Consider the following 21,552-nt stretch of genomic DNA (forward strand, 5'->3'; position numbering starts at 1 on the left):
CCATATCAATTCTTAAGACTTTAGGCCCGGGAGCCCATATGGCCAAAACGGACATTGAGAATGCTTTCAGACTGGTCCCAATTCATCCAGACTTTCGCTTCTTATTGGGCTTCTCATTTGAATCGCAGCTTTACTTCGATAAAACTCTTCCCATGGGTTTATCCTGTTCTTGCCAAATCTTTGAAACATTTAGCACTGCAATTCAATGGGCAGCTCATAAAAACTGCAAGATACAGCACATGTTACACTTACTGGATGACTTCTTTATTGCAGCTCCTTCTTACACTGATTGTGCCAACGACTTAACCAAATTCTTGGCTATGTGCAAAAGCATTGGTATTCCTATGTCCAAAGAAAAAACAACACAACCAGCGACTACAATGTCTTTTGCAGGCATTGAACTGGACTCATTACGGCAGGAAGCCCGACTACCGCAAGACAAAATTGACAATTGCCTATCCCTCATTACAGCTCACTGTAGCAAAAAGAAAACGACCCTCAAGGAGCTACAGTCCATCATCGGCACACTTAATTTTTGCTGTTTAATTATCCCTGGAGGAAGGGCTTTTCTACGTAGGCTCATTGACTTAACACGAGGAATTTCACAAGCTCATTTCCGCATTAGGCTTAACAATCAAGTCCGCCAAGACCTGGTCATGTGGCAGGACTTTTTAACCACCTTCAATTGTAAAGCTTTCTTCCATGATGAGGGTTGGAATGGACTCCATGCCACAACTATTTACACAGATGCCTCCACTTCCATAGGTTTTGGCTCTATAAGCGAACGACGCTGGTTCTACGGCACTTGGCCCCCATCTATTAACCATATAAATATAGCGGTGCTTGAGATGTACCCCATTGTAGCTTCTGTCCTCATATGGTGCAATTCACTAGCAAACAGAAAAGTGACCATCTTCTCAGACAACGAGGCTCTAGTACACGTTATCAACAAATGCACATCTAAGGACCCCCAAATCCTTCACCTTTTACGTCGCTTAGTCCTAACATGTCTTAAAAACAATATTATCTTCAGGGCTATTCACATAGCTGGTCAAGAAAATGAATCTGCTGATGCATTGTCTCGTTTAAACTTGCAGAAATTCCACTCAATCAACCCCAGTGTACTGCCACATCCGGAAAAAATACCAACCCAATGGCTACCAGAGGCCTTGATCATGACATGACGAGATCGTTACAAGCGGCCCTGGCACCGAGTACAAGACGTACCTATGACAGGGTGGACAGTTTGCTTCAACAATTCACTCTGGAAACTGGACTTACAGCATACCCGGCCGACAACAAAACTACGGCCTTGTTTGTACAACATCTATCTCGACGCTACAAACCATCTTCTGTAAAAACTTTCCTCTCCGCTCTTAGTTATAGGTACAAATTGATGGGGTATATGGACCCCACACACTCATTTTTGGTACGCCAGGTGATGAAAGGTATCTCCCGCTTACAACCAACAGTCGACACTAGACGTCCAATCACCTTACCACTGTTGGAAATGCTGCTACGATCTCTCACTCACCCACTCACCCCGTACCAAATATTATTATTCAAAGCAATGTTCACCACAGCATTTTTTGGTCTTCTCAGGATAAGTGAATTCACTTCAGGCCCAGGGGCGCCTAATCACGCTCTTTGCCTTACGGATGTTACACCAATACCATCCAAGGACCAAATCATCCTTAAGCTCAGGACTTTCAAACATTCATCACCTTCCTCTAACCACTCTGTGGCCTTAAACAAACAGCCAATGGACATCTGCCCAGTCACACATCTCAAACACTATATGCGAGTTAGGAAACCAGGCACAAACCAGCACCTTTTTGTCAACGAAAATGACTCATCGGTTTCTCGTTGCCAGTTCATAGCCATCCTCAATAAATGCCTAGCTGCTTCTGGAATATCAAACACCAACATCAAATCCCACAGCTTTCGGATTGGGGGTGCCACCTACGCTGCCCAACAGGGCTTATCATCACAACAAATACGCCTGTTAGGACGTTGGAAATCGGATGCATTTCTCTCTTACATTCGTTTGCAGTGATTACCCGCACTTTGACAATAAGGACTTAGATGAACTCGATGCACGAAAGGTTTATTCATGGAACGTGCACTACACTATATATGTTCATGCCAAGCCAACATAGTGACACTGACTATTCTCTCTCAAGTAGTCACGTTAAGTAGATTTTTCATTAGGATGCGCATGTATTATCATTAAATTAGCAGCAAAACGGATGCATTTCTCTCTTACATTCGATTGCAGTGATTATCCACACCGTGCATCTCGCTGTGTACAGATTTCTCTTTCAGAACTTATCATGGAGCAGTTGGGCCCCTGGGCCCATGGTATGTCGGTACGCATTTCACAATCCGTTACGCTCCGCTCTTTTACTTCTTTTCATAAAATTGTTAGGGTGACTCCCGTTAACGCCCAACATAAATACATAATTATTAAACATAGCAAATAATTTTACTTTTCAAATATATTGAATTTATAAATAATCAAAGAAGCCTTCTCCACTGCTTGCAACACTTACAGCTCTTAACAAGCTGCCGTTAATGGCAATCAGTAAAATACAAATCAAGACTCAAAGATATGTCACCATGGTTCCAACATATAAACATGAATGATACCAGAAAAAAAACATTAACTATACTCTTTAATTCTAATCTTATTACTAACTAAGGAGCATTTTGGACTGCTTTTGAGACATGAAAAATTGATTGTCATGAGGAACATACTCCACATTTGTATATTGCACAAATAGACAGCAAACCTGTTTCCATATCTGCATGCTGCATTAACAGCACTATAAAGTAACCTGCTTTCAAATTTTGTTGCCACCAGTCAACAGGAATCTTCTCATTTTTAGAAATTACGACCTAAAAATCCAGTACCTGTAAATTTCACAATTTCCCCTATTGAAAAAAAAATGGAATGTTAACCATACCTTATATTAGACAATTGAGCAGTCTACTGTTCTCAGTTAATGGTATAACTAAAACTGCAGTCATATCAACCTCCCCTCATCAACAAGGTGCAGTAACACCTCAATCTTTCTTACAGGGAAATTGTGACATTTGAAGGCTGTCACACTGATTTTTTTTTTTTTTTTTTTGCATTATTTCTTTGAATAAGAACATTTCTATTGAATGATAACAACAAAACCTCATAGTTCTCTTCTATACATAAAAGCACCACAACTGCCATATAAAACTAAATCTTAATGGTACAAAAATTACATATCTGAGAGATTAATAACATGTGAAAAGATTGAGTAACTACTGGACGACCTGCACAGCAGCAATAAAGATATAACTTTATAATAGTCCTGCTTTTTTTTTCATTACAGAAACGTAGCCCTACTGCTGCTGCAATCTGATACTAGTACAGAAAGCTGTGTGAGAGTGCAAACAGTTCTAGCTCACCAAGGGTAACTTCATGTTTCTAAATGTGGACTGCTATGTGGTAAGAATTCTGAACTCACTGACCAATTCCCTAGATGAGAAGTCTTGGCAAGTTTACAAGCAACAATATCCATTTTCTAAATTCTTACCCTGTTGGTATAAATAGATGAGAAATGACTATACACTGACTGATTATAATTATTACTGACAATCAGGAATAGTTGCACTTGGTTCAATCTCATTACCACTATACCGTAACAATTTAAATCATTTAACACCTCCCTATTACTTAAATAAATAATGAACTTGGCACTTTCCTGCAGCTCTCCTTATTACCTAAGATGGACAAAATTCTCCACGTAATCATCACTGTAAGATATACAAGTCAACCATATTGTGTAAATGACCATGATAAAAATAACCATGTCCGGTATATAGGTGGAAGCACCCAGATTTGGCAATGCTTCATTGATTATATCATCATGTGTAGATAACTTACTTCTATGTTTATATAAGAGCATGCCCAGTACTTTGACTTTGGCTTGGACATACCTGAAAGCATAATCTTGTTTGAGTTGGGTCACGGGGAATGGTCCAGTGAATTTCCTCTTGGCTATTTGATACTTACATGTAGATTTATTCAGATTGAATTTCTTTTGGACTCCTGGGCTTCAGGAAGGATATCGTGTGTGTGTGTGTGTGTGTGTGTGTGTGTGTGTGTGTGTGTACGTATGTGTGTGTGTGTGTGCGCACATGTTTGTAACCCAGATTTAAAATTGACACAGTAGTAGGCTAAAAACATGAGGTGTAAAAAAAGGAGTCACGAAAAATGGCAAAAGGTGCCAATTCTGCGTGATTGCTAAATATCACTAGACTGAGCGTATTTGAAGGGCAACGGGGTCAGTAGGAGTCAGCTCTTTAGGTGGTGTTGGCATGCTTCCAATCACAGACGAGTGTGCTTGTGAACACAGAATAGGACCAATCAAAAAAACACGGAAGCTACGTTCTGCACTTCACAGCTGCTTTTGTCAATGGGTCAGAAACATCTCACAATGTCAGGATGTGCAGAGTCAGTTTTCATGAAAAGGTCCTAATCTCAGTTTCACTATTGTATATTCTATTAGAAGATATGAGCTTCAACTACACGTATGTTCATTATTTTCAATTCTCTGCCTAAAGCAGTCAGAAAATATAAACAAAAACAGTAATAAATCAACTTACTTCACTGTCATATCCGACTCTGGGTTCATATCTATTTCTATCACCGTGGTCCCGTCAATGTCGCGCTCCCTGCAGGGGGTGGAGCTCTTCCCACTGACCTTACACACCTGGTAGAAGCCGTGAGGGCGGACCTTCCCCGTGTCTGTGCCGATGAAGATCTGCAGGGTACAGGGCTGGTGATAACCCAGTAACTGACAAGAAAAAAGATACAAAAAGATACAAAGTGTACTTGTAAGTCATCACACTATTTCTAAACTAGAGGATCAGAGAGGCGATACCACCTCCGGATATTGTACCACCAGCTGGAGTAAGAGCATTCGTATGGACCCCCCCTTCCAAAAAGGGACACCATCACCAGTCTTGTGCTTGACAAGCTCTATAAGATGCAATCAATAAGAGTTCTCAAAATATGCAAAAAAATATAACTAAAAATGGTACAATCAAGCAGATTTTCGAATTGACTTGCATTTTCCTACCCTTGATCACTCCTGTATTCTCTAGACAAAAGGCCTATTGGTTTTCCTTGAAAAGTGTTGTTAATGGTGCATATATGCTGACAAAAGAGAAAACCTAGGGGCAACAAGGGGCACATCTCTGCTAGTTTTAAAGATATGAGAGGCAAGAAAATCTGCAAAGTTCAGTTCATGGTGAAAAAGTAGGTCAAAGGTCAATTTCAATATCATAGTTTATGAATTTTTATTCAAGTTCAATAGCAACCATGGGCATTTCTTTGCCAATTTTGCAGATTTAAAGGCCTGAAAACATGCAAAAAGCATTTCATCATACAAAGTAGGTCAAAGGTCAATTTCAAGGTCACAGATTGCTAGTGTATTACTTCCTATTCAAGTTCAATAGTAACTATGGACCTATCTCTGTCAGTTTTAGAGATAAAGGAGAAAGAACATTTGCAAAGTTCAGTTCATAGTAAAAAGATGGTCAAAGGTAAATTTTAAGGTCACAGTAAATTGCCAGTATATGACTTACTACTTAAGTTCAATAGTAACTATGGACCTATCTCTGCCAGTTTTGGAGATAAAAGGGAATGAAAATTTGCAAAGTTCAGTTCATGGTGAAAAGTAGGTCAAAGGTCAATTTTATGGTCACTGTTAAATTGCCAGTAAGTGACTTCCTATTCAACTTTAAGGTAGATCGGTCGTTACGTAATTTGACGATTTGCGCAATTTCAGCGCATCGTCAATCGTCTCTAACGACACTTCGGTCTGTTTTATCAATTTGAGGGAATAAAACAGTTATCTATAAGATAAACACACATTATCAACTTGTATGTAACTCTGTATGATCGATACAGATTTTCAACAACGTTTGTCGACTATGATTCCATACGACAACTGTAGCACGTTCATAGACTTGCCCTTCAAGAAATCGTCGGAATAGCTCCTTCTCCAATTTGATTTGGCACTAGAAAATGTATGACAGCTAAAGCTCACAAATTATGCAGTAGGTGCTATATCATGTAAAGAATAAGTGTTGTAAATTCCAATCAAAGCGGCTGCGTACATTTTGAGGTAGAACGCCCTGAATGTGCTGCATACCGTAGCTTAGATTTCGACGAAAACCGGAAGTGCGTCGTAACGCCACTCATTTAGACTTAGAGAAATTTGGGCTGAGGAATATTTCGTAGCTTATACAAATGTTCAGAAAATGGCCATACAGCTTGAAGAAAATTCACTAATCAAAATTGAAACTGCGTTATATTATACAGAAAAATTGTGCACTTCTGACCTTGACTTGTCAGTGTAAACAAAGTGTACTGAACGCATCGAAAGCAAGCACGTGAATGCCGCATTTGATACTTTGTATCAGACGCTTCATTTTACTTGACAACACAGTGTTTACGATGTCACGTTCATGTTATATTCATTAATTAACAACAGCGACAACAATAAACTATTTTCATATGCATGAGTATTTCCCTTATTACTCTCTTCAATAATTTTGTTGTAAAGTTAATGGCTTACACCTCATCAGTATGACAAATCTGAAAATAGCTGAGTATACTCACTTTAACTGTTAAACATAATGAAATTTTTAAATGTACTTAGATGTCTCTCCACACACACACAAAACAAGAAATCATAAAAAATAACGATTTAGTAAAAACACCCATTTTCCCATTGATTTGAATGGGGACTTCCGACTGTTGCGTCACGCAGGGTGTAACGCACTTCAACTTGGCGTAGTTCTCTTATTTGGTCGGTGACCCCCAACTTTTTTGGCAAAATTAAAATCTACTTGGATGCCTCTTTACACAAAAAGTTTTTTAAAAAAATTCAAACGTCAGAAAGTCATAAAAAATAATGCTTTAGTGAAAAAACACCCATTTTCCCATTGATTTGAATGGGGATTAGTGCGTCACGCAGGGTGTAATGCGCTTCAACTTGGCGTAGTTCTCTTATTTGGTCGGTGACCCCCAACTTTTTTGGCAAAATTAAAATCTACTTGGATGCCTCTTTACACAAAAAGTTTTTTAAAAAAATTCAAACGTCAGAAAGTCATAAAAAATAATGCTTTAGTGAAAAAACACCCATTTTCCCATTGATTTGAATGGGGATTAGTGCGTCACGCAGGGTGTAATGCGCTTCAACTTGGCGTAGTTCTCTTATTTGGTCGGTGACCCCCAATTTTTTTTGCAAAATTTAAATGTACTTGGAAGCCTCTTTACACAAAAAGTTTTTTAAAAAAATTCAAACGTCAGAAAGTCATAAAAAATAATGCTTTAGTGAAAAAATACCCATTTTCCCATTGATTTGAATGGGGACTAGTGCGATATGCAGGGTGTAACATATCTGGGCGTAGTTCTCTTATTTGGTCGGTGACCCCCAATTTTTTTTGCAAATTTTTAATGTACTTGGGTGTCTCTTCAAACAAAAAAATTTTTAAAAAAATTCGAACGTTGGAACATGTAACGACCGATCTACCTTAATAGTAACTATTGACCTATCTCTGCCAGTTTTGGAGATATAATGTTACAATTCTGAGTTACAATAATGTGCCACCACAATGTACTTTTTAATACAGCATAACACGAAAACCGTATGAAATACAAAAAAACGGAGACCATATGCAATGTTGGGCTTTACATGCTCTACAAAAAGCAAAAAAGAACGGGTCGCTAGCATTAACGGTTCCCGAATTAGAGACAGTTTTCAGTTTCGGTATCTTATGGCCGCTTCTCCCATGAAAATGCACCGATTGACCCCAAATTCACGGAGATGAAAGATGACCCAAAGGGTAACACTTTCCAATAATATTATTGGTTAAGTCTGTGTAGTGTCTGAATAATTTTTTGTAAAAAATTTCATTTTTTTGAAAATTTTGGCCTGTTTGACCTTGAAATAAAGGTCAAAGGTCAAATCCAAGGGCATATTTGAAATCTACACATATGACTTTTGGAAAGCCGTCCGTAGAAATTTTTCCCATAATTCCTTCCATAGGGTAGATAATTGGCATTGAATTTTCAAAAATTTTGACAAGGGTGCATTTCAACAAGCGTCACGCCCAGGTTAATGCACCGACTGAGACAAAAAAATCTGGGGGTTCAAGTTGAGGTTATATGTGACCTAAATCCAAGAGATGGGGACAGGGGTCCTTGCGGTCTAGGAGGAGAAGCGGTAACGGTAACTTGTATCCGGCGCCAGTACGCGGAGCCAGCGGAGCTTACGGAGCCGGACGAGACGGGTCGGGACTAAAACCATGAGTACCGCCAGCGTACACGCTGGTGGTACTAATGATAGATACATTCTGTATACATTTTAGAAAAAAGTTATATAGTTTATAATATGGGAGAGGTGAATTATAATGATTGTTAACTTATATCCTGAAGAGAAGCAGAATTCTTAATGTGAAATCCAAGATTTTCCAACCTATTGCACACCAGGTAAGGCATCTATTTACACTGCCTTCTCAAATGACATAAAAAAAAACCCAAGGTCAAGCTTTCAAAGCAGCTTTACACCAATAGCATCATATAACCATTTTGAGAATTTTATATAACTACCTTGTACGTAAGCTAACACTAACACTCGATCAATATTAGTTATGAAAGAAAGTCATTCATATTTACTAGGACCTGTAACTAGATATATCAAAGCTTTAGTGCTGTGCCTGCTTTATCAGTAAAAATACCAGCATTTTTTTTTAAACAGTGGAATCTGCACATTTATGCCTTATTGAAGTACAGTACATTTTAGACCTTTACTTTAAACCAAGTTAAGGTCAAAAGTTATGATATTGTAAGACCCCATTCCCATACCTAGATCAAACGGGCAGGATCGACCTATCTTTGAAGGGTTTCTCGCTAAGTAACATTCTGCGTAAGTGGCTCTAATGTCTGGCACGCCTAGCTGTCAGGGGGGTAATTAACTATTGTTTAGCAGCACCAGTACGCGTGCCAGACATCTAAGGGCACATTCCCATAGATTTTAGATCGATCTATCCCCGTGGGGAGTCTCACTAGATTAATGTCAGATAATCCTGCTTAAATGTCCGTCCCTCCTACTACATGCTGTCAGGGGGTAATTAACTTTTGTGCCCACTCAGCTGACAGCTATTAAGCGTGAACCTCCAGGGAGTTAGGTCAATCCAGTTGGATCGAACTAATCTCTGGGAATGGGGTCTTAGCCACTTAACCTGAAGGCAATTTTGCAAGAATCCCCTCAGAGATGGATCGATCCAAATGGACTGATCTCGGTATGGGAACCCAGTCTAAACCCCATCTCCCAGACCCCCCCCAGGCTGCCTCACCTGCACCACGGGGTTCCCCTGCTGAGACTCATCCTTGATAGCGCCTCGGCTGCCTTCCGTCATGTACCTGGCCCTGTGCTGCTTCTCAGGCTGGGTCACCACTTTCAGCTCATACTCTCCCACCTTAGACACAAATGCCTGAACCAGGGACGGCTCTTTCCACCCCCGGGACTTGCCCAGACACGAACCGCTCGCCTCCCGTTTCAGTCCCTTTGAAATTACTACTGGCTTTGTTGATGGCCTATAAAAAATAATAAATAATAATATTAAATGGATTAACTTAATGTAGAACAAAAATACAGAATAAAATCAATTAAATATTTAGTGTTAGACCATCCTGGACATGAATTGAAAAGACGATGATGATGAAGATGATGTTGGAATTTTCTTAATAATCATCATCACCCTCAATCTAAAATCAGTCTAGGGACAAAAATGTTACTGAGAAAAACTTCCAACAATAATGTTCTTTGGCAATCCAATGATTTCTTTTTGCCAAAATCTAAATTCTATTTGATTTACCTGACAGCAATTTTGGATAATTAGCCAGGTGAAATGGGATTCACACAGAACAGGCCAAGGTTAAACAAACTACTGAAGCCAGCAAGCCAAGCAGGATATTCAACACAGACACATAAACTATCTAAAAAACCCTTCCAGTATTTGAAACAATGGCACAAATTAGCTTGACACATACTGAAAGCCGAATACAAACATTTGTAGCATTTAATTCATGATACATTCTCTTTAAAAAGGTGCCTTTTATATAGGATTAAATAAAGCCTACATATTCTTAGCATATTGTCCTTTGCTAACTTTCTCTTACACCATAGCTTTTGCTATGCCACTGCTGAATATCAGCAACATCTTCCTAACATTAACAGACTCTTCAGCATGCCTTGGCTGCTTAGCTTCCTATAATTAGAAGTAAATTCTAAATACCAAGTAACTTCTTTTGATAAATACTTTAGAACATCTTTGGCATTAATGCCAAGAGCTGGTCAGTTTTGTGGTCAGAACTTAAGCACGTGTGGCCAGTGCTCTATCAGAAATGACCAATGCTATTTCATAAGTGGCATTAGAGTTATCACAAACAGATTTACCTGACAGGTACAATTACCACCCACAGAGTTCATGTCAAGAGATCCCAACTCACCTGGTTACTTTATACAGAGGACTAAGTTATGTACCCAGAAGAAGCCTATGATGAAGTACTACTTCTAGCAGATTTCTATTGGGTTTTCGAAAACCTATTTTGAATTAATGGTCATTCCTTCAAGTAAGAAACTCAAAGTCTTTAAGAAAAACTTGTATTACTTGAAAACTAGGGAAACTACTAGCTAGGAGCAATAATATCATGAAGAAAACTATGCCCTTGGTTCCCTCTCCCCTTGATACCCCTTCCCCAATTTTCTGAGTTACTTCAGGTTTTAGACTTTTTAGCACAGGTAGTAACTCTACCTACAGAGCACTGTCTTGAGCACAAAGACCCTTCTGCTTCATATTATTTCTGTTCTATTTATAGCTGTCCTTGGTTCAACAAACATTTATATCCAGGTCACCCAGTTTTCATGCAGATTAAAGTTCTCAGTGCAAAAGGTCTTCTTCATACCCAGACAGTCAGTAAACAACATCATGATTAATTTACTCAGCAATTTACTCTGAAAGTTACTTGGTGCCTTGAAATGAATGCTATTTCAGCATATAAGAGTAAATATATACATCTAGTGCATGGGTATTTTTCTTTTGAATGGCTTTCTTCTAAATTCAGAGACAGGAGCATTCTTCCCACATTCCTTATTTTCCTACATACAGTGTGCATGTGTGTGTGTGGGGGGGGGGGGGGGGGGAGGGGCAGTCATATCATTCAGTCAATACTTTGGACTTTAAAAACCCCTCCTCCGATCCCAGCTTTACATAACCTTTTTCAAGGTCTCTCTTTTAAGGTGCAAACATCCAATTTTGCCATCAAACACATTTTAAATCTTTACAATTAAATGCTAAAAAGCTTATATACTTGACAAGAAGCTGTTGCAGAGTCAGGTATGCATGTAAATACTAGCAAGCCTGGTGGTTTCCCCAGTAACAGTAACTTAATTTTACAATCCATTAGTAAAAATGAAAGCCTCTTATATTGGTAGACAAATACATACAGCAGTATCAATTGACATTTTAACACCTAAGCCAACATAGCAACAAATAATTCATATAGATCTACTGCACTGAGAATCACAGTCTGCATTTCATAATCAATTTGCAATTGAGACTTGCCAATATTGATGTAGAGCAGTACTACTAAGTCTCTTTTTCCCATATAAACTCAATGCACTGAAAATTAAACACCAAGCAAAATATTGGAGGGATATTAGCATTGCACCCATTAAACTGAAGTGGTCTATTCTACTAGAATTTCAAAAAAAAATTTGGTATCTACTGAGTATTTCCAAAACAAAGAGGAAAACTTTCATTTAGACTTTTTTTTGTGTGTGTCAGTTGAAAAGCTAACAAAAATCAATAACTCCAAAATGGAGACTGAGCAAGCAAAATAGCCTTGTGCCGGATGCCAGAGATTACAACGCAGAAACTGAAATAAGATCTAATGAGAAATCTCACCTTGTTTTTAGCACTGCAGACGTGCTTGTCGAATTGCCTGTGAAAGTAAACACTCCCGGCACATCTTTTCCAAATTTACTGAAAATCACAGACGCCCCATTCACGTCAAATCCTTTCTCCTGGCCAGGAGGTTTCTGTGTAGTGCAATCACTTGGTCGGCTAGAGGGTGTATCATGCCTGTGGGCCTTGGCAACCTTTCTCGGCTTATTGTAATTGTTATCAAACATGCCCCCAAAATATTCTCCTTCATCTAGAGTACTGAATATGGTCTCATCATCTAAAACCAGGTCATTTGATCGCTGAACCAATGCCATTTGGGTATCTTCGGACATGCTGGCAATTGGAGTCGAAACATCGGTGCTGTCAGGCTCCTGGTCTGAGTCGGAGTGTGTGGGAGACAGAAACATTTCATCGTCTAAGTGCCTTGCCAGCTCAGTCTGCGGCTTAGAGAAGCTCTCCACCGTGCTGGATATTGGATGTGTTTCAGTGATCAAAAACTTGAGCAGTTCTTTGGGAGCGGAGCTGGCCATCACTGGCGTGACAGCGGTGGTGTCAGGCGTGATGGCTGCCACAGTGGTGATGGTCCTAGCCTCCAGAGCCACTCCTGAAGTGAGATACGTACTGGTCTCAACGGGAGTGCTTGCTGGAGCGCTGGTCTCAAATACGTTATTAGCTGCCACAGAAAATGTTGGTAAACTATCAACGCAATGGCCCTGCAGAATACTAACAGCTTCCACGCTTCTATTGCCTTGGACTACAGCAGACTGTTGGCAACCAAAGACAGCATTACTTGTCTGAGACACAGAAGCTTGGCTTGAATACGTGCTACCCACTGACGCAGCCGAACTACTGGTACCTGTCACTACACTGTTCACATTGAAAGTATTCATGTGACTACCACTTTCTGATTTTCCTGAAGGCAAATCTGTGTTGTCTCTCAATACTTGCTGGAGGAAGGCCACTCCAGTGGCTGCGGCCCCTCGCTGTGACATCACCCCTACAGTGGCCGTTGACAAGGGCTGTGATATCATCTGCGCCAGAGATGATACGTGCTGCTGTTGATCAAACTGAAAATGCTGCTGAGAATGAGTTGAAGTTTCCGCTAGAAGTTGAACAAGCTCCTTCGTAGCTAAAGTCACAAACCCATGACCATCGTCTTCCTCGTGGCCATGCGATGTCTGCTTCTGCAGCTGTTGCTGTTGTAGTATCTGGGATGCCATGACAGAATCAAAGACATTATTGTTCTGCTGGTTTGCCAGTGGCAGAGAAATGTCTTGTTGTTGAGAAGCCCAACTCTGTTCAACTTCTTGGTGGCCTTGTAACAATGTTGTATGCTGCTGAGTAGAAGTTACAGACATGGCAGCACCTGTTTGGGCGGGAAGTGTATTTGACAGGGAACTCTGGGTGTGCTGTGGCTGTGCAACCATGGGAAGTGAAGCAAAACTGTTGTGAACTACCAATGGCGGTGTTTGCTGAATCTGAAAAGACGAAGGCACCACAGAAGAAGCGACCAAAAAGTTTTGATTCTGGTCTTCCGTGCCCACCTGCATTGGCTGTTCCTGTTGCTGCTGTTGCTGTAGCAGATTCTGATGTGGTGGCTGAAGCTGGGAGAGTTGTTGTTGTTGCTGGGGCAAACTGCTCTGCCCAGCAGGAAACTGATTCATGTCCAAGCCTTGGGGTGCAGCTGCCTGTGGCTTCTGCTGCTGTTGCTGCAACTGCTGCAACAGACTTTGTTCTTGCTGCAACTGTTGCTGTATTCCTGTTTGTGGCAGCTCTTGTTGAATGTTGCTTTGCTGCTGAAGTTGTGGCAGTAACTTTTCATCCTTAACCTGTTGCTGTTCCAAATATGCCTGTAAAATGCTCTGTTTCGGTTTCAATTCCTGTTGCAAATTAGAATTAGACGGTTGCCCAAAAATTTGGCTTTGTGGTAGTTGCTGGTCTGATGGAAAATGCTGTGTTGGATTCTGCTGGTTCTGCATCCTCTGCATTGGGCTTGGTGATTCATGGCTCTGAAGCAAGGGACTCTGTTGGATTGGTCCTGGATGTTGCAGCTGATTTGGTTGACTCTGTATTGGCAGACTCACCGAAGTAGTGCAGCCTTGTATCTGGGGCTGGGCAAAAGATGTTTCAACTGGCATTTGTTGTTGTCTTGGACTCTGTGGCAGGGGTGACTGCATTTGTTGTGACATTAGGTTTGGAGGGGACTGTACCTGCTGTGACATTGGACTTGGCTGTGCATGAATCTGCTGTTGTATAGGACTGTTGATGGATGTCTGCATCGGCACTGGACTTTGCTGACCCACTGGATTTTGTTGTGTCTGTATCTGGTGAATTGAAGGATTCTGCATTTGCACTGGATTCTGGATAGGGCTTGATGGTACAGATGTGTGTTGTGACATTGGACTTTGCTGAGCTTGCATTTGAATTTGCAATGGGCTCTTTGGGTCTTGGGTTTTCACGGACATTGGACTCTGTACGTGTTGAGGCACTGGACTTGGTTGTGTCTGTACCTGGTGCTGTAATGGGGTTGTTTGACTTTGCATCTGATGTGTCATTGGACTCTGTGGATCTGCCCTTTGCTGTAATGGGGTTGTTTGACTTTGTATTTGATGTGTCATTGGACTCTGTGGATCTGTCATTTGCTGTAATGGGGTTGTCTGACTTTGTATTTGATGTGTCATTGGACTCTGTGGATCTGTCATTTGACTCTGCATGTGCTGAGACAATGCACCTTGTTGTTGAATCTGCATTTGCTGCTGATGTTGAATCGGACTAGGGGTAACCTGGACCTGCTGTGGAATAACGCCTGGTTGACCCTGAATATGACGTTGTATTGGATTCTGTAATGCTTGTATCTGCTGTCGCATCTGATCTAGTTGGGCTTGGATATTCTGCTGCACTGGATTCTGTTGGATTTGCTGCTGCAAAGCCGAAATCTGCTGTTGAAGAGCAGCAATTTGTAAATTTGCTGGTTCTTGTGGGGCCATATTCACCTGCAACTGCTGCTGATGCATCACCGGTTTTTGCTGTTGCTGTGACTGATTATCCAGTGGGATCTGATGAATCAAGGATTGAGGAATCATTCCTGTTTGTTGTAGCTGGGCCTGTTGGTTGTGTTGTAACTGTTGCTGGAGCAGCTGTTGTTGGGATTGTCCATGCTGCATTGGCTGTTGGTTCAAAGACTGCTGCTGTGGTTGCCCTTGCTGTAACCGCTGGTGTTGTAACGCTGACTGGTCCATCATCCCATGTTGTAAAACAGGCATGGACTGTTGTGACAAAGGGTTTGCTTCAGATACTGCAGGACTCGATGGCTGTGCCTGCTGCACAAAAGAACTGTTTTGTCTCTGGAACGTTCCTTGTTGTTGATGAAAATGGCTATTCATTGCTGAGTCATGCTGCTGTATAAGGGGAGTACTGTTTTCTCTTTGAAACGAGTCTTGCTGCTTATTTGCAGCTTGTGGTTGTTGAAAATGCCCAAGAAACTGCTGATATTGAAGCGACTGATGCTGTTGCTGTTCTTGTGGCGTCTGGAAATTCTCCTGTTGTTGGAACTGTACTTGCTGTGTGGATACATTGAAAGAGCTCTGTTGAGACTGTTGGTAAGTACTAGATTGTTGATTCTGTTGCTGTTCAGTACCACCACAATGCTGCTGTGCCTTTGAGGCACCTGTCTGTACAAAAATGGCCTGATCAACGTGCTCAGAACTCCCTACAACAACACTGAAATGATCCGCAAAAGCACTTTCCTCCAAATGTTCTGAGAGCCCGTCCAGTTTACTGCTGTCAAAATGGTCATGATGCTGTGTGATGGTCTCCTGTGGAGAAAAAGAACTGTTTGCTGTTTCCCCATACAAGGGTTGAGATGGCTGTGACTGTTGTTGAAGATTTGACTGATTCTGTGTGGCATAACTACCATGATGTTGCTGCTGCTGATGTTGCTCATCTGTCAACATGCTACCAATGTTGGTCCCGGAAGATCCACTATTGTGCCCAGAAGAATCCTGCCTAGTTATATTACTCCCAGACGATCCAATATTTGCATATTGGGAACTGTTCATATTGGTGGTCTGACTTGTGAAGTATTGAACAAGCTTCTGTCCCGGTGTCAGGTTACATGATGCTGCTGACTGCTGCTGGGAGTTGGTGACGTCAGGGTCCTGGTCAGAACTGAACTGACCTGCAATGGAAACAACACCTGAATTAAATAAATGACATACTAGTACAGTAATGACTTAATCTTTTCAATGGGGGTAATTGTGAATTTTACAGATACTGTATTTTTTAAGTCTTAATTTCTTAAATCAAGAGAAAACCTATTGAGTGGCGGCAACAAAATTGAAAAGCAGACTACTTACAGTTCTATTCTATGCAATAAATGCACCACAAATGCTATACAAAAATATGACTTTATGGTTTTAAAATTATGTATATCTGAAAGTTTTATCATGCATATAATTTTGTTTGTGACAATTCTATACAAGGAAGTTGTAATTTGATAATTTTTGCCTATTGAAAAGATCAAGTCAACTACAAGAAAAGGGTCATTAATGTTATCAAAGTGACAAAAACAGGTGATACAATGCATCTGTATATATTCATCTCAAACGGAAATCACGAAGAGAAATGCACAAAAATTTTAACAGCATCAAAGCCCAATCCCCCTTTTTTCTAGACACAAAATTCCTACTCTTTGTAATTATATTATAATTTTTCAATACAAAAAACTGTGTACACAATACAAGTTACTAAATGATAATAAAGGTTTATAGTTCATGAGCTTTGGAAATGGTCTAACCTTAAACCCAATGTTTTGCTAACAAACATTGGTGTACATCAAAGATTCCATTGTTTAATGCCACTGTAGGAAAAAAAACTGTCACATAAAAGAACAAGGAAGGGCAATCAGATGCAAAGGGGGTTCAAATCACAGTGTCTCCAGCTCCAGAGTCCAGAGTTACATTAGTATCTCCACGTCTATGGTGGTGGACGAATAAAAAAGTAAAAAAAAAACTTACCATGTGCACTAAATGTGTCAAATTACCTCCATACAATTTTTTCAATTCCATTTGGTGGAAAAGAAAACAAACACTTGGGATGAAAAAGATTTAATACTCCAAAGTAAACAGAGCTATATTTTATTTTGTTTAAAGAAAAAACACTTAAAAGCTTGCAGGAAAGTACTAAAAGAAAAAGATACTGTGACTTGTGACTGTTTGACATTACAACTGACTTAAGTGAGCCTTTCAAAAACATTCTCTCTCTCTCTCTCTCTCTCTCTTACAAAGCCACCAATGCATCAGCAGATAATATGGGCAAGTTCAACATTATCATAAAAGGAGTCAAACTGTGCAGAATAGGCATTTTTTTTTTAAATAAAAGCCAAAGAAACCTGATCTAAGTGGCATCATACAATTCAAAAGGAGTGTCCGCAATGAAGTTTCTGTGTCCTAGCATCTGGTTCTACAGTTGACTATGGATTGCGTAATCATTCTACAAAGTCATGCTTTGTACCTCAAAAATTGATATTCACGTCTCTTCTTCCTGCATCTTTTTGTGAATCGTTTTATTCTAAAATTTGACACTGACTCACACAAATAAGAAAAGTCAAAAGACGCATAAAAACGCACATCCAGTCACAAGCTAAGACCACTTGCTGTTATAATCAAGGATCCACTTCTACTCTTTTTTCTTTATTTTATGTATCTTTAAGGGAGTATTCCCATAGATTTTAGATCGATCTATCCCCGTGGGGAGTCTCACTAGATTACTGTCAGATAATCCGGCTTAAATGTCCGTCCCGCCTACTACAAGCTGTAAGGGGGTAATTAACTTTCGTGCCCGCTCGGCTGACAGCTATTTAGCGTGAACTCCCAGGGAGTTAGGTCGATCTAGTTTGGATCGATCTAACCTCTGGGAATGGGGTCTAAGTGTTTTTGAAAACTGACCCCTATCTGTTGCACTGCAGTTGCTCTGTGTGAATAACACAGCATTTATATGGTCATTGTTCATTCACTATTGATACTTAATGTAGACTACAGACAACCAGACATAACAACTGAAATGACCAACAGACTCTGTGTCAGCCAGTCAACCATCATGTAACCTTTGAAAACTGCAGTGAGATGGAGGATTGAACCTGCTTATATTTTATTAACAAACAAGCGGGGAGCTTTGGGGCTCTGCACAGACTGCTAAAACAGAATAGCTGACTACATCAAAGTCTACTCAGTGTAGTCAGTTTTAAATTTCTGTTTTCATTTTTAAAACAATTCTATCTTCACATATCACTTTCAGTCAGTATTCTATAGTAACTTTTCCTATAATCATTTCAATTTGGGGGATATTTAGCATATCACTTTCTAAATATGCTGGGAAAAGATGGGAAAATAGTAAAGCGTTTGGCAAAAGGGTCAGATGATGCCAATTTTTAATTCAATTTATCGATGCAAGAGAAAACATCGATGGCGATAAGGGCAATGAAGGAGGAAGGTGATGACTTTTTGCTAGTAAAAAAAAAAACATCGAACTGAAATTATGAATCCACATTTACTTTTCTGAGACTGTATACACATGGCCAGTCGGACCAGTGAGTGAGGGCTACCCATTTTCATTGCTTTGTGCAGTACACATTTTCACTGACCCTTACTAGTATTTTTTTCAATGACACTAATGTCATTCCTTATTGCAAGTTTTTTCTCTTTTTCATTTTAATTTCAAGTCTGGGCAAAACCTCAGAAGGTAGACTTAATCACATTAAATGGCGAATTTTCACTGACCCTTACTAGTATTTTTTTCAATGACACTAATGTCATTCCTTATTGCAAGTTTTTTCTCTTTTTCATTTTAATTTCAAGTCTGGGCAAAACCTCAGAAGGTAGACTTAATCACATTAAATGGCGAATTTTCACTGACCCTTACTAGTATTTTTTTCAATGACACTAATGTCATTCCTTATTGCAAGTTTTTTCTCTTTTTCATTTTAATTTCAAGTCTGGGCAAAACCTCAGAAGGTAGACTTAATCACATTAAATGGCGAATTTTCACTGACCCTTACTAGTATTTTTTTCAATGACACTAATGTCATTCCTTATTGCAAGTTTTTTCTCTTTTTCATTTTAATTTCAAGTCTGGGCAAAACCTCAGAAGGTAGACTTAATCACATTAAATGGCGAATTTTCACTGACCCTTACTAGTATTTTTTTCAATGACACTAATGTCATTCCTTATTGCAAGTTTTTTCTCTTTTTCATTTTAATTTCAAGTCCCAGCAAAACCTCGGAAAAGGTAGACTTTATCACATTAAATGGCGAATTTAATGCTCTAATCAACAAAGTCAACACAAAATATTTCATGCTTACTTGTAAGTACCATAATAACTACTCTTCCGTACTATGCGACTTTCGTGAATTCTTGCTTTTGCCAGTTGAAGCGAACGAAAAGATGGCCGACCAAGAACACCCTATTGCCTATACATCCTCGGGGCCTAGCGATAAAAAAAACTTGGCAGCTATTCTGCTTCTTCCTGAGTATATTACGACATACTTCTCATTATCCATCTAATTCCAGGACCTAACATCTTGTAAATTATAAATTCAATAAAAAAAATCAGCCAATAACTCCTTTTAATAGGTGCCATATAAGACTGCCTCGTCTCCTTCCTTAACAATCCCAATTATGCCAGATAACTTCATCAATACAGTTCCTATTCCTCCCATATATACTTACTTTCATATGTAATAATTACAAATATTTCCCTGCATGTTCTTCTCCTGACATTACAAAACTCCCTGGCATCTGCTCTCCTGGGCCACAAAATGTTAGAAAATACATATTTCAGGCTCACAACAAGCCCTGGATACTGTACATATAGCTATATTACAACTTCAGACTTGGCAGAAAAAAAAACAACTAGAGCATGCAAGATGTTAACAATGACAGGGTACACACTAGAGCATATTTATTTCGCTGACTAGCCACTGCGAGGTCGGAAGTTCACTAAGTTATGGCCTATGATGATGGTGTGGGTCAGTGGTTGGGTCATCTGGATGTCCACACCAGGTCACTATGAAATGATATGTCTACAACCATAATTACTGCTATCCAAAACACTTCCAGGTATAAATTTTCTATACATTCTGGAATACAGCACAGATGAACAGTGATATCCGTAGTTTCTGCTTCACAGCATGTGAACTTTTTAATCAGTGGTCCTAATTCATCATTTAATTCTGAGAGTTTATATATAGAATATCTTCCTATTACCAAATTATAAGAGTATTCTTGCACATGCATTTGCAGGCACTTTCACTAAGCATACCGTCTTTCATAAAAACGATTTGCTTTCCAGTATTTTCCAGCCAAATCTAAATTTTCCTATTCACAAACCATTGTGCACAAATTTGATGAGTTTTAATACGATTATAATCAAATAAATTTAATTCTAAATGACAGGCCTATGGACATATCTTCCTGTACATTGGACTAGGAAATATCAACATCAAGTATTTTTATTTTAGGGTTTTTAACCTTTTATCATTTTTAAGCTCTGAACTTGAAATTACAAGTACCTCAATTTGAAAGGAATGAAGGCACCGAAAATTTGACTTTAGAGCATTTTCAAAACAAAGATAGTATTAATTACATACTCAATTGCCCTTTCCACATTGTACAGTACACCTAACTGGACAAGTCTCTTACATAACAGTTAGGCTATTTAGTTGTCACTCTCTCACAGTGGATCGGTCCAGTAAAATGTTTACTGCTCGTTAAAAAGGCCAATCTCTCTTGACCCACTTATAATGATTTAGCAAGTCGTAAATATCCATTCTGCACCATGAACCAGGTCAATATATTCTATTTAAACATCACACAAGTATACGAATCATGATCATACATAGGTCATGTGAGTAAAGTGTGTCCATTATGCTACTGTGTACCAGATAACTGCTTGATTGATTTTTAGAAGACAACATCAATAGCATCACAACGTCATACAAAATTCTATGAGGATGAAAATAAAAAGAAAGTATGTCCTTTTCCTAAATTGACTAAAGGATGCACAGTAATGGTGTACTGCAGTGACGCAGGTAGGAGGGGGGGGCATATCTGATTACAGGGATGACGGTATCCTCAGCAGATCTCATGTTAACCTTATTAAATATAACATTCTCAAAATCGGTCAACGACCCTACGGATTCACAAATGCCACAAATACCACAAACTTCAAGTAAACAGAGATAAAACACTTACATTCATCGTCTTCAAGACACGATTTTCCCGCTGACATGCTCCCCTGGATATCGTCTTGAGTATCCTCCAACGGAGTTACAGTTTTTGTTTCTTTCATTAAGGATCGTTTGTTATATTTACAATGCTAGATTCCACTGCGACCATCTTGCTTGGATGTAATCCGAGATTTACAGCCTCGCCGAGGCGATTTGCTGCTTTTCTTTTCGCGTAATGCCTCTGTCCTTCTGATTGGTTACAATTCTATTTGCATAATATATTCAGAAAAGTAACCAATCAAAAATT

General features: G+C 39.5%; 1 protein-coding gene across 5 annotated transcripts in view; it reads right to left on the bottom strand.

Annotated features, from left to right (window-relative positions):
* Window positions 1-21,488, bottom strand: part of LOC106172745 (uncharacterized) — a 49,968-nt gene extending 28,480 nt beyond the window's left edge. For 2 of the 5 annotated variants that reach the window (XR_015334034.1, XM_087011764.1), the window contains exons 1-4: window positions 21,271-21,487; window positions 12,022-16,216; window positions 9,409-9,649; window positions 4,645-4,835 (exon numbers count right to left, since the gene is read on the bottom strand). Coding sequence is in view for 4 of the 5 variants with exons in the window: in XM_087011764.1 (XP_086867890.1) it covers window positions 4,645-4,835; window positions 9,409-9,649; window positions 12,022-16,216; window positions 21,271-21,367 (4,724 nt within the window). In the remaining variant the exon portion in view is untranslated. Of the gene's footprint in view, window positions 1-4,644; window positions 4,836-9,408; window positions 9,650-12,021; window positions 16,217-21,270 lie in introns of all 5 variants that reach the window. The other 3 variants (XM_087011767.1, XM_087011765.1, XM_087011766.1) reach the window with 3 other exon arrangements.
* Between the last annotated feature and the right edge of the window lie 64 nt (window positions 21,489-21,552).

Source organism: Lingula anatina, chromosome 4, assembly GCF_051362555.1.
Source record: "Lingula anatina isolate TDL-2025a chromosome 4, LinAna3.0, whole genome shotgun sequence".
NCBI lineage: Eukaryota > Metazoa > Brachiopoda > Lingulata > Lingulida > Lingulidae > Lingula > Lingula anatina.